This window comes from Muscardinus avellanarius (assembly GCF_963383645.1).
Source record: "Muscardinus avellanarius genome assembly, chromosome: 3".
NCBI classification, from domain to species: Eukaryota; Metazoa; Chordata; class Mammalia; order Rodentia; family Gliridae; genus Muscardinus; species Muscardinus avellanarius.
This window is the reverse complement of record NC_137788.1, coordinates 109,378,769-109,392,188: the sequence shown is the minus strand read 5'-3', so window position 1 is coordinate 109,392,188 and position 13,420 is coordinate 109,378,769. Positions and strand designations below refer to the sequence as shown.

The 13,420-nt window shown below is 56.1% G+C and overlaps 1 protein-coding gene across 1 annotated transcript; it reads left to right on the top strand.

Annotated features, from left to right (window-relative positions):
* Positions 1-2,166: 2,166 nt before the first annotated feature.
* Positions 2,167-12,895, top strand: ADAMTS4 (ADAM metallopeptidase with thrombospondin type 1 motif 4; the record flags this gene model as incomplete). The annotated part of the gene is made up of 9 exons (XM_080691516.1): positions 2,167-2,799; positions 4,285-4,608; positions 6,652-6,784; positions 7,292-7,462; positions 9,189-9,475; positions 9,584-9,770; positions 9,998-10,173; positions 11,278-11,453; positions 12,469-12,895. The coding sequence occupies 9 exons, from the start codon at positions 2,167-2,169 to the stop codon at positions 12,893-12,895; spliced, it is 2,514 nt and encodes an 837-aa protein (XP_080547642.1).
* Positions 12,896-13,420: the final 525 nt, after the last annotated feature.

The window sequence follows — 13,420 nt, the reverse complement described above, 5'->3', positions numbered from 1 at the left end:
GGCTGGGCTCCTTCCCCTCCACGTTCCCCACTCTTCTTTTTGGCTGTCTCTCCCTCTGTAGCTGAAGCAGCAAATGTGGTGACAGGAGTGGGTGGGAGGGGGAGTGTATACTCATTTGCCTCAATCCAGCCTAGGAGAAGTCAGGTCCTCTGGGCTGTTTGGCCCCGGGCTTGAGCTGGGACCGGGAGGGCTCCTGGGGGCCCCTAGGACACTGCAGCTTCTGTCCCTTCTGCCTCCTGCTGCCAACATCCCCTCCCACACTGCTGCTGCGGATCTGAGGGCCTTTGTCTCCTCTGGATTAGTCACCCCCTTTGTCTTCACCCCAGATGGGGAGAGGGAAAGGGCTGGTAGGAGTCCTCTGGTGACGGCTCCTCTTGCCCCTGCCCTGGCTGGTCTCCCATCCCTTGTCTGATCCCTCTGGCCCCAGGCCCCTCTCCTTAGGATCAGGGAGGGTCAAAAGAACTGGCTGAGTGACATCACAAGTGATGGGCACCAGGCAGGTTAGTGACCTGGGCAGGAAGGGAGGAGGAGAGGGAGTATCTTGGCGGATATGATGTGGGGGGACCAGAAGGAATGGGGACAGGGGGAGGTGTCCTGCTCTGGGAAGGGAAGGGACTGCTGAGTGTACTCTCCTTCCTAGGGATTTCCTGGGGAAATAATTGACCACAGGGTGGGGTGAAGCCCTATTCCTGGACCCTTTACTTTATTGCCTTGAGAGTCTACCCTAAGGCCCTGTTCATTCACTTCCTTTCCCTGACGTCACCCCTTCTCCTCAGCCACCTCTCTCCCACCCCAGGAGCACAAGAAGGCAAAGATTACATGATATTCCAGGAACGATGGGGTTCTTAGGGCAAGGTGGGGACAGAGGAAGGAGCCAGCTGGGAATTTCCTCAGATTGTCTTACTTGTGGTAAGGGCTAGCTGACTCGGGGCTGGGGGAGTTCAGGGTAGCCGGAAGTGGGTAGGAGCCGGGCCAAGAACCTGGGTGAAGCTCCCTGGAGCTAGGCCAGGGAGGAGCAAAGAGGAAGGACCCCTGGGGAGAGCAGAGGCTAACTGCAGTTCTGGTTGCTGCTTTGGAGGGGTGTGGCAGGAGGGAGGTAGTAGCAATTCAGAAAGGGAGCGCCCAGGGAGGGAAGGGATAAGGTAGGTTCTGAATCCTCCTATTAAAGGAAAAGTGAGTCAACCCTTCCTGCCTCTTCCTTGCCCACTTGAGCAGATCCAGTCTACTCCTGAGCAGTAGCTTCTCCGACGACCACTGCCCCCTGGCCCCCAGCTCTCCACCTCCTCTACTCTGCAGAAACTCTTGCCAAGCCGCCTCCTTGCCTTGTTCTCCCCTCTGGGCGCTTCCTGGACTGTTCCCCACCCCCACGAACCCAGGCAGAGGACAGCATGGACAGAGCCTCGAAGAAATTGGGGCAGTGCCTCAATTCTCCCAGGAATTCTCCCAGGATGGATTCTCCCAGGACAGACGTCTAACTGTGCGCACTGGCCAAGACCTTTCCCTGACTCCCCACCTCCCCTGGGGCTCTGTCCCACCAAAAAGGGAAAGAGACAGCTCAGGGCTGATGTGGAGTTTGGGAAAAGGCTATGTCATCAGCTGGCTGGGTGCCTCGAATCCATCCGGCTGCTAGAGATTCCCCTCCCCTGGGCTAGTCTCTCTCTCTCTCTCTCTCTCTCTCTCTCTCTCTCTCTCTCTCTCTCTTTTCTTTTAAGGAAAACAAAAATTAGGAGTCTAGGAAGCACAATCTGTCGATGAGTCTAGGAAGTCTCATCGACAGAGTGGAGGCTGAGTGGCTTTCAGATCAGCCAATCACAGAAACCGTGGATGCTTAAAAGAGCTGGCGGGGAGAGTCCACGGGGAGACCCACAGACATAGACAGGGGAGAGAGGCAGAGAGAGGCAGGGCAGGCAGGGAGGCGAGACCAGACAGAGCTGTACAGAGGCAGAGGTTGGGAAGCTGCAGAACAGGCAGGGAGAGACAAAGACCTAGGCAAGCAGGGCCAAGAGGGCTTTGGAGGAATGGGTACCGCCTTTAAGTTTAAGGGTGAAGTTTTCTCTGCCTCTTCTGATGGTCCTCAGCCCCTCTGAAAACTGCCTGTGACCTTGGAGACCAGGCCCAGGTTTTGAGAGGAGCTTTCCACAGCCAGGAGGACTTGGGGTCCCTGCCATGCCTGTGACCTGCCTGCGTCCCCGGAGGGGCTCTGCGGGGCGCTGGCTGTGGGGGGCTCAGCCGCGCCTGTGGCTCCCTGCTCTGCCCCTCTCGGGGCTGCAGTGGCTGCTTCCGTTGCTGCTGTCCGGCCTCCTGCCCTCTGCCCAGCCGGCCAGCCCCTTCCCCCGGGAGGAGGAGATCGTGTTTCCAGAGAGGCTCAATGGCAGTGAATTGCTAGGCGTGGGCTCCCCTGCCCGGCTCTTGTACCGCCTGCCGGCCTTCGGGGAGACGCTGTTGCTGGAGCTGGAGCAGGACCCTGGTGTGCAGGTCGAGGGGCTGACGGTGCAGTACCTGGGCCGGGCGCCTGAGGTGCTGGGCGGGGCGGAGCCCGGCACCTATCTGACCGGCACCATCAACAGAGACCCGGAGTCCGTGGCGTCTCTGCACTGGGACCGGGGAGCCCTGCTGGGAGTGTTGCAGTACCAAGGCGCCGAACTCCACCTGCAGCCCCTAGAAGGGGGCACCCTTAATTCTGCTGGGGGTCCGGGGGCTCACGTCCTACGCCGAAAGAGTCCTGCCAGCGGCCAGGGTCCCATGTGCACCGTCAAAGCTCCTCCCGGGAGCCCCGGCCCCAGCCCGCGAAGAGCCAAGGTAGGCAACCTGGGACCTGTGTCCTGCCGTGGCCTTCATCGTGGCTGCCCCACTGACCCTCTTGACCTTTCTTCACCCAGTTTCACTGCTGGCTGCTCTGCCTCCCTCCTCTGCCTTTCTTCTTCTCACCAGCCTCCTCTCTTTTTCTCTCTCTTTTTTTTTCGTGGTACTGGGGATTGAACCCGGGAGGATTCTACCTCTGAGAGACATCCCCAGCCTTATTCTTTTTTTTTGTGTGTGTGCTACTGGGGACATACCTCCAGTCTGATTTTATTTCTTATTTTGAAACAGGGTCTTGCCAGGCCGATTTGAGCCTCACTACTAATGAGGCTGTCAATCCTCTTATCTCAGCCTCCCAAGTACTGGGATTACAGGCATGTACCATCACATCCAGCTTATTATTTATTTTGAAACAGGGTCTCACTAAGTTGCAGAGGGACTTACTAAGGTGCTAAGGCTAGTCAGGAACCTGTGTTACTCCTGCCTCAGCCTCCCTAATACTGGGATTACTAACATGTACCACCATCCCTGGCTCACCAGCCTCTTTTCTTGGGAAAGCTCTGGCCTCTCTCTGCCCCAGCCCTTCTCCTAGCCAAACCACGGATCCCCTCTGAGGGTTCCCAGAGTGCGTCAGATACTCTGGGCTGGGAAGGATTGTCCCCCTCCCCAGCCTGCCTGCCTGTGGTCCCTATGGATCCAGTCCCTGGCACAAAGCTCTCCTAACAGCCCCTTGGCTGTGGCTCTTCTCTCTGCCCCACTGATTTGCACCCCCACAGCCAGCTAAGAAGCAAAGATCTGAGACCCTAGGGACTGGCCTCTGGCTTCTGCTACTGCCTTGAAATTGTTCTGATGAGCTGCAAAGTAGGACAGGAATGAGCCGGGGGAGGAAAGGCACCCTACAGCTCCTGGCCAGCCCTCTTCCCACACTGCACCCACTCTGAGGCTGCCCGAGGCTCCATCCTTTCCTCCCTCCCACTCTGGGTCTCCCCCTTATTCCCTTCCTTCCTCCCGCCTCCCTCTTCAGCTTTAATCCAGACCAGACGCTCAGCCCGCCACGCTGAGATCTGGCCCTGGCCCTAGCTGCTGACTGAATTGTTCCTCCAACCACACCGGGCAGACACGTTGCAGCTCAGCTCTAGTCACCACAGGGTTAGGCACACTCAGGCCCGGGGGACCCCAAAGCCGTCTCCTGGAGGCAATCCAGTCGCTCTTCATCTCTGGAGCCCTTCGGAGGCCAGGACGTGGCATCGGCATCTCCTCCCCTTCTCAGAACCAACAGCTGATTCCTCAGCGTTGTTACTGCTGAGGAACCAGCCCAGCAACTTGGGGCTGGGGGAGGGTCCAGCCCAGACTCTTTAGGAATCCTGCTGGGTATGTGGGTTCCAGCTGGCTCTGCTGAGCTCCAGACCCAGGAAGCTAGGGAGAGAGGAGTGATCAGGGGCCTGGGAGGCCATTCCAGGCTCCTCCTCTCCTCTTCCTCCCCAGCGATTTGCCTCCTTGAGTAGATTCGTGGAGACCCTGGTGGTGGCAGATGACAAGATGGTGGCCTTCCACGGCACAGGGCTGAAGCACTACCTGTTGACAGTTATGGCAGCCGCAGCCAAGGCCTTCAAGCACCCCAGCATCCGCAACCCTGTCAGCTTGGTGGTGACGCGGCTGGTTATTCTGGGGTCAGGTGAGGAGGGGCCCCAAGTGGAGCCCAGCGCCGCCCAGACTCTGCGCAACTTCTGTGCCTGGCAGAGAAACCTCAACACGCCTGAGGACTTGGATCCGGACCACTTTGACACAGCCATTCTCTTTACCCGCCAGGTGAGACCCTGATCACCCCCCCCACACACACACAGGTGTCACTGCATAGGCTGAGACCCTGATCACACACTACACACACACACACACACACAGGTGTCACTGCATAGGCTGAGACCCTGATCACACACTCCACACACACACACACAGGTGTCACTGCATAGGCTGAGACCCTGATCACACACTTCACACATACACACACACACACACACACACACACACACACACACACAGGTGTCACTGCATAGGCTGAGACCCTGATCACACACTCCACACACACACACAGGTGTCACTGCATAGGCTGAGACCCTGATCACACAGTCCACACACACACACACAGGTGTCACTGCATAGGCTGAGACCCTGATCACACAGTCCACACACACACACACAGGTGTCACTGCATAGGCTGAGACCCTGATCACACACTTCACACACACACACACACACACACACACAGGTGTCACTGCATAGGCTGAGACCCTGATCACACACTACACACACACACACAGGTGTCACTGCATAGGCTGAGACCCTGATCACACAGTCCACACACACACACACAGGTGTCACTGCATAGGCTGAGACCCTGATCACACACTCCACACACACACACACACAGGTGTCACTGCATAGGCTGAGACCCTGATCACACAGTCCACACATCGACACACACACACACACACACAGGTGTCACTGCATAGGCTGAGACCCTGATCACACAGTCCACACACACACACACACACACACACACACACACACACGTGTCACTGCATAGGCTGAGACCCTGATCACACAGTCCACACATCCACACACGGGTGTCACTGCATAGGCTGAGACCCTGATCACACACTACACACACAAACACACACACACAGACAGGTGTCACTGCATAGGCTGAGACCCTGATCACATACTCCACACACACAGACAGGTGTCACTGCATAGGATGAGACCCTGATCACACACTCCACACACACACAGGTGTCACTGCATAGGCTGAGACCCTGATCACACACTCCACACACACACACACACACACACACACACACACAGGTGTCACTGCATAGACTGAGACCCTGATCACACACTACACACATACACACACACACACACACACACAGGTGTCACTGCATAGGCTGAGACCCTGATCACACACTCCACACACACACACACACAGGTGTCACTGCATAGGCTGAGACCCTGATCACACAGTCCACACACACACACACAGGTGTCACTGCATAGGCTGAGACCCTGATCACACACTTCACACACACACACACACACACACAGGTGTCACTGCATAGGCTGAGACCCTGATCACACACTCCACACACACACACACACAGGTGTCACTGCATAGGCTGAGACCCTGATCACACACTCCACACACACACACAGGTGTCACTGCATAGGCTGAGACCCTGATCACACACTCCACACACACACACACAGGTGTCACTGCATAGGCTGAGACCCTGATCACACAGTCCACACATCCACACACGGGTGTCACTGCATAGGCTGAGACCCTGATCACCCCCTACACACACACACGCACACACAGGTGTCACTGTATAGGCTGAGACCCTGATCACCCCTCCACACACACACACAGGTGTCACTGCATAGGCTGAGACCCTGATCACCCCCTCCACACACACACACACAGGTGTCACTGCATAGGCTGAGACCCTGATCACACACACTACACACACACACACACACACACACACACACACACACACACGTGTCACTGCATAGGCTGAGACCCTGATCACCGCCCCCCCCCACAGGTATCATTGCATGGGCGGCAGCCATTCTCTTTACCCACCAGGTGAGACCCTGATCAAATCCCCCCCAACACACACAGGTGTCACTGCATAGGCTGAGATAAATGGTGGCCCTTTATCTGTGCAGCACCGGTCCCAGCCCCAGTCACACCGCCAGGACTCAGCACCCAGGCCCCCACTAACCTGGGTCTTGGTCCAGTGGCCCCAGTTACCTTGGCTCCCCATGGACCCCTGCGGTCTCTCTCCACAGGACCTGTGCGGGGTCTCCACTTGTGACACTCTGGGAATGGCTGACGTGGGTACTGTGTGTGACCCGGCTCGGAGCTGTGCAGTCGTGGAGGATGATGGGCTCCAGTCAGCCTTCACTGCGGCTCATGAACTAGGTAAGGTGGGGGTGTGGCCACGGGCACGGGACAGCTGAGGGCAGCACCAAGGAAGAGCTCACTGGGACTCAAAAGGGGTCCCAAGGTGTTGCCTCCTTCTCCTCGGGCTAGGTCCAGGACCATTGTCCTTCTATGCTCTGGGGTAGGCAAACAGATTTTGCTCTTAAATAAGATTGTGTGTGTGTGTGTGTGTGTGTGTGTGTGTGTGTGTGTGTGTGTGATCAGTGAGGGACAGGGGTTCAGAATTGGGAATGTTGGCTACAGTGGAAAATGAGTAGGAGCTGGGCATGGTGGCCCACTCTTGTAACCCAGCACTTGGGAGGCTGAACTAGGAGGATTGTAGGCTCAAGGCCAGCAGTGGCAACTTAGCGAGACTCTCACCCCAGAGGGGGTGCAGGAGGTGGAAAGTGGATCTGATCACCCGCAGCTGCAACCAGACTACCAGCAGAGCCCCTGAGGACCCAGGGATGGGACCCAGGGATGCTAGCGGGCCCTCTGCCCTCCCAGGACACGTCTTCAACATGCTCCATGACAACTCCAAGCCCTGCGCCAGCCTGAATGGACACGGGAGCGCCTCCCGCCATGTCATGGCCCCCGTGATGGCTCACGTGGACCCTGAAGAGCCTTGGTCCCCCTGCAGCGCCCGCTTCATCACAGACTTCCTGGATAATGGCTACGGTGAGCCACAGACTCCCTTCCCCTGGGTGGAGCTCAGTTCCTGCCCCTGTACTTTTACTTCTGCCAGGGTCCCCACAGTCTCCACCGGACCCTTCCAGTGTACTGCCCTGCAGTGTGGAGGAGAAATGCTGCTGCCTTGTGTGGTCCTTACTTTCCACCAGAGCAAATGGCTCTGCTAGGGGAGGCAAAGACTGGCTCCTTAGAATTAGAAGTGACCAGCTGGGCGCTTGGGAGGCTGAGGCAGGAGGATCGCAGGTTTGAAGCCAGCCTCAGCAGCTTAGTGAGGCTCTCAGCAACTCAGTGAGATCCTGTTTCCTTATAAAATATAAAATAGGTCTGGAGGTATAGCTCAGAGGTAGAAGGCCCCTGGATTAAATCCCCAGTACCATAAAAAAAAAAAAATAATTAGTCTGAGCGTGGTGGCACACGATTGTAATCCCAGCATTCAGGAAGCTGAAACCAGAGGATAGTGGTTCTCGGACAGCCTCAGCTACTTAGTGAGGCCCTCAGCAACTCAGTGAGACCCTGTTTCATAATAAAGAATTAAAAAAAAAATAGGGCAGGGGATGTAGCTCGGAGGTCGAATGCCCCTGTTCCACCCCCAGACCTGCAAAAAAAAAAAAAAAAAAAAATTAGAAGTGACCTTTTAAGGGCTAGACCCGTCCATCACTGGAACGGGCTAGCTGGGAGGGAGGGCTGCCTTGTCTATTACTCAATGAAGCATGCGAGAAGAGCATTGTGCCTGGACAGGGCTGTTGATCAGAAGACTCAAGAATTCTGGTTAAGAATAGGTGGAAAAGTCAGGCATGGTGGCGAACGCTTGTAATTCCAGTACTTGGGAGGCTAAGGCAGGAGGATCCACCCGTTTGAGGTTATTTCAAAGTCAAAAACAGCTGGCGGTGTGGCTTAGAACACTCCTGAGTTCAACCTCCCCAGTACCGCACGCATGAAAAGCCTCTGACAGCCCTAGGGTGGAGTGGTGTGTGTGTGTGTTTTACTGGAGATGGAACCCAGGGGCAGTGTACCTCCAAGCTACACACAGCCCTATTTTACACACAACCCCATTTTATTTTTTTTATTTTAAAAATTTAAAAATTATTTATTTATTATTTTGGTGGCACTGGGGTTCCTGGAAACCCTTCTACCTCCGGGCTACACTCCCAGACACCTATTTTTTATATTTCTATTTGGAAACAGGGTCTCCTAAGCCAGCACGACTGGCTTCGAACCTGCGCAATCCTCTTATCTCCGCCTCCCAAGTGCGGGGATTTCAAGCGTGCGCCACCACGCCCCGCTTATTTTTTTATTTTTATTATTATTATTTTTTTTTTGGTGATACTGGGGATGGAACCCTTCTACCTCCAGGCTACAGTCCCAGACCTATTTTATATTTTATTTGGAAACAGGGTCTCTTAGCGAGGCTGGCTTCGAACCTGCGCAATCCTCCTGTCTCCACCTCCCAAGCGTGGGGATTACAAGTGTGCGCCACCAAACAGGGTCTTGCTAGGTTGATAAGTCTCACTACTTTCTGAGACTGTCCTTGAACCTGCAATCCTCCTGTTTCAGTCTCCCAAACACTGGGATTGCAGGTGTGCACCACCACGCCCAGCTACAGCCCTAGGATTCTTTCCAGGACCCTGCAGGTCCTAGGGAGCCTGAGCTTTGGGCTGGCAGTCCTGGATGCCCCTGCAGTGCTGTACTGACTCTGTCTCCATCCTCTTCCCAGGCCACTGTCTCTTAGACAAACCAGCTGCTCCCCTGCATCTGCCTGTGACTTTCCCAGGCAAAGATTATGGCGCTGACCGCCAGTGCCAGCTTACCTTTGGGCCGGACTCACACCACTGTCCACAGCTGCCACCTCCCTGTGCTGCCCTCTGGTGTTCGGGCCACCTCAATGGTCATGCCATGTGCCAGACCAAGCACTCTCCTTGGGCCGATGGCACCCCCTGTGGCCCTGCGCAGGCCTGCATGGGTGGCCGCTGCCTACCCCTGGACCAACTCCAGGACTTCAACGTGAGAGTGTGGGGCAGGGTCTGGCCCGGGGCTGGGGGAGCGGGGACTGGCCCTGAGTCCACATGAGAACACGGTCACCCACCTTCCGTCCATTCTGTACCTCTGCAGGTCCCTCAGGCCGGGGGCTGGGGCTCCTGGGGACCGTGGGGTGACTGCTCTCGGAGCTGTGGGGGTGGCGTCCAGTTCTCCTTCCGGGACTGCACGAGGCCCGTCCCCCGGAATGGTGGCAAGTACTGTGAGGGTCGCCGCACACGCTTCCGCTCCTGCAACACGGAGCCCTGTCCAACTGGCTCAGGTGAGGGGCAGGAGACATGGCACCCGGGAGGGACTGTCCTCAGAGGGCGGGACCCACACAGGGCAGGAGGCGCTGGTGCCCTGCAGCTGCAGGTGTGGCTTTACCTTCCGAGAACTGTCCCTGTGAGGGACGAGGGCCATGCGGGTAAGGCTGCCAGGGTCCGGGTGGAGGGTTTGGGGGACAGCGTGAGCAGAGAGGGGCTCTGATGGCCCCTTTCACCCCCACAGCGCTGACCTTCCGCGAGGAGCAGTGTGCAGCCTACAACCACCACACCGACCTCTTCAAGAGCTTCCCGGGGCCCATGGACTGGGTCCCTCGCTACACAGGGGTGGCCCCCCAGGATCAGTGCAAGCTCACCTGCCAGGCCCGGGCACTGGGCTACTACTACGTGCTGGAGCCCCGGGTGAGAAACTGGAAGCCCCTGGCTGTACTCGTGAGCTCACCACTGGTCCTTCTGTACCCCCGTGGCAAAGATCCTGCCAAAGAGCCGGCATCTGAACAGCCATGGCAGGCCGGCCACAGCCCACGCAGACCTACCCACAAAAGAGCACAGATGATGGGCCGGGGCCAGGGCGGCCACTCTGTGCCGGCTTCCTTCCTTCCCTCTTGCTTTCCACTTTCTTGTGCTGCATTTGGTGAGACTGAAAGTGAGGGCCCTTTGGGCAAGACTTTGACCCTCTTTTCTATGGGTGCCTCTGTCAAATTATAGTGGGTGAGCCAGGCACGGTGGTACACACCTGTAACCTGAGTACTTGGGAGGTTGAGACAGGAGGATTGCAGGTTTGAGGCCAGCATCGGCAAATCTGTGAGATGTTCAGCAACTTAGTGAGACCCTGTTTCCAAATACAAAAATAAGAAGGGCTGGGGGTGTGGCTTGAAGGTTAAATGCTCCTGGGTTTAACGCCTAAAAAAAAACACTAAAAAAAATAAAAATACAGTTGTGGATAGCCTGCCCCTTGGTGGACAGACTTCCTGGACTTGACCTATGTCCTCACACTCCCTCTCGGTGATAGGGGTGCGGGTCCAAAGCGCAGAAGAGAAAACACCCTAGGAGCTTTAGGCTTCCTCCTGTGGAGAATTCCCACGGGTTGGCTGCCCTCTAGTGTCCACCCGGAGCCAGTGCCGTCAGGTTCCGGACTTGGTGCTAAGGCTGACAGATCTAAAATTCCCATCTTGGCTCCTCCGCCCCCCACTCGTGGAACCTTTAGGCAAGTTTCTTAATCTTTCTAAACTACGGTGATCTTATGTAGAAACCTCAAAGAGCAGTTTGAGTTTTAATGTTCGCACAGATCTAGCACACGCCTGATGCAAAGCGCTCCGAGAAGTGCGGCTTCTTTAGTAGCTGCGCTGACATTGCTCCTCCCCTCTGAGGCTGCGGCCCACCTGCACACATCCCCAGCCGCCCTCAGCTTTCCCGAGGCCCCTCCCTGTGGGGACCTGCGTCTCACTGAACTCGGGCCCCTCCTGACTTTGGAGAAATTCTTTACATCATCCGTCCTCTTCTCAGGTGGTCGACGGGACCCCCTGCTCCCCAGACAGCTCCTCGGTCTGTGTCCAGGGCCGCTGTATCCATGCTGGCTGCGACCGCATCATCGGGTCCAAGAAGAAGTTTGACAAGTGTATGGTGTGCGCTGGGGACGGTTCCAGCTGCAGCAAGCAGTCCGGTTCCTTCAGAAAATTCAGGTTGTGTCTCCGTTTATGCTGTGCCCTGCTTTCCTGGGTCCTGGGGACGCAGAGGTGAACAGCACGTGGTTCTGCCGTCTACAGAGGGGGGCACAGAGCAAGTGCGAGCCCTCGAAACAGGAGGGAGGACGTCCCCAGCAGAGACTTCTGAGCTGAATCTCCATGGGAAAGCAAGGACTGCACAGGCATTAAGATGTGGGGGCTGGAAGGGAGCTCAGTGAGAGAGGTGTGGCAGGGCACGGTGTGCAACTCAGGAGGCTGAGGCGGGAGGATTGCAAGTTTGAGGTCAAACTGGGCAAATTAGTGAGACAGATAAAAATGAAAAGGATAGGATGTGGTAATCCACACTAGTGATTCCAGGATTTGGGAAGCTGAGAGAGGAGGATTGTAGGTTGGAGGCCAGCCTCAGCAACTTAGGAAGACCCTGTTTCCAAATAAAAACACGAAGAAAGGGCTGGGAGTGCAGCTCAGAGAGAGAATGCCCCAGGTTCAACCCCTAGTTGCCAATAAAATAAAATAAAAAAGTAAAAATAAATAAAAAGAGCCTGGGATGTAGCTCAGTGGTACAATCCTAGTATCAAAAAGAGGATTTCAGGCCGGGCATGGTGGTGCATGCTTGTAATCCCCGCGCTTGGGAGGCTGAGACAGGAGTATCACACAGGTTTGAAGCCAGCCTCAGCTACTGAGTGAGGCTCTCAGCAACTTAGTGAGACCCTGTTTCCAAATAAAGTATAAAATAGGTCTGGGAGTGTAGCTCAGAGGTAGAAAGCCCTGGGTTCTAGTACCACCAAAAAAAAAAAAAAAAAAAAAAGAGGATTTCAGTATGGGTGAGATGAGAGAGAGGAGGCCTCACTTGCATGTAGCTCTGATATAGGCTGGGCAGCTCAGGGTAGGTTTGAGGATATAACCCTACATGCATGCACACAACCAATACTCAATCAATAATCAATCAAACAGCTCAGAAAATTGAGAGGGATGCAGGAGATGCTGAGCCCGGTCTGCTCTTTCTGTGCAGGTATGGATACAATGACGTCGTCACTATCCCTGCAGGGGCCACCCATGTCCTTGTCCGGCAGCAGGAGGCCCCTGGCCTCCGGAGCATCTATCTGGCTCTGAAGCTCCCTGATGGCTCCTATGCACTTAATGGGGAATACACACTAATGCCCTCTCCTACAGACGTGCTACTGCCTGGGGCAGTCAGCTTGCGCTACAGTGGGGCCACTGCGGCCTCACAGACGTTGTCCGGCCACGGGCCACTGGCCCAGCCCCTGATGCTGCAGGTCCTGGTGGCAGGAGACACAAAGAACGCCCGCCTCCGATACAGCTTCTTCTTGCCACGGCCAGCACCATCCACGCCACGCCCGGCTCCCCAGGACTGGCTGCATCGCCGGGCTCAGATTCTGGAAATCCTCCGGCGGCGCTCCTGGGCAGGCAGGAAATAACCTCACCATCCGGGCAGCCCTTGCTGGGCACCAGGACATCACCTTACCATCCTGGCAGCCCTTGCTGGGCACCAGGACATCACCTTACCATCCTGGCAGCCCTTGCTGGGCACCAGGACATCACCTCACCCTCCCGGCTGCCCTTGGCACTGAGGCAAAGGACTCAGCTGGAATAGCCAGGGGGCTTCTGCAGTAGCCCTAGGGCGCAGGCTGCCCTGCCTAGTGTTCTGCCCTGGGATGCAGTGATGGTTGGTGGATGCAGGGGGCAAGGATAAACTGCTTCCTCCGCCCTGCGGGTCATGGGGGGAGGGGGAGGCCGGATGAGACTCAGGCCCCAATTGTATTTATTTGGTATTTATTCACTTTTATTTAGCTCCAGGGAAGGGAGGAGGACTAGTGTCTGGGTGAACTGAACCCCACCCATCAGAGTCCTCACCCTGGCTAGGAAATCCAGGGTGCCAGTGTGTATCTGTGTATGTCTGTGTACCTGTGTGGGTGTGTCTGTTAAATGTGTGCATGTGTATG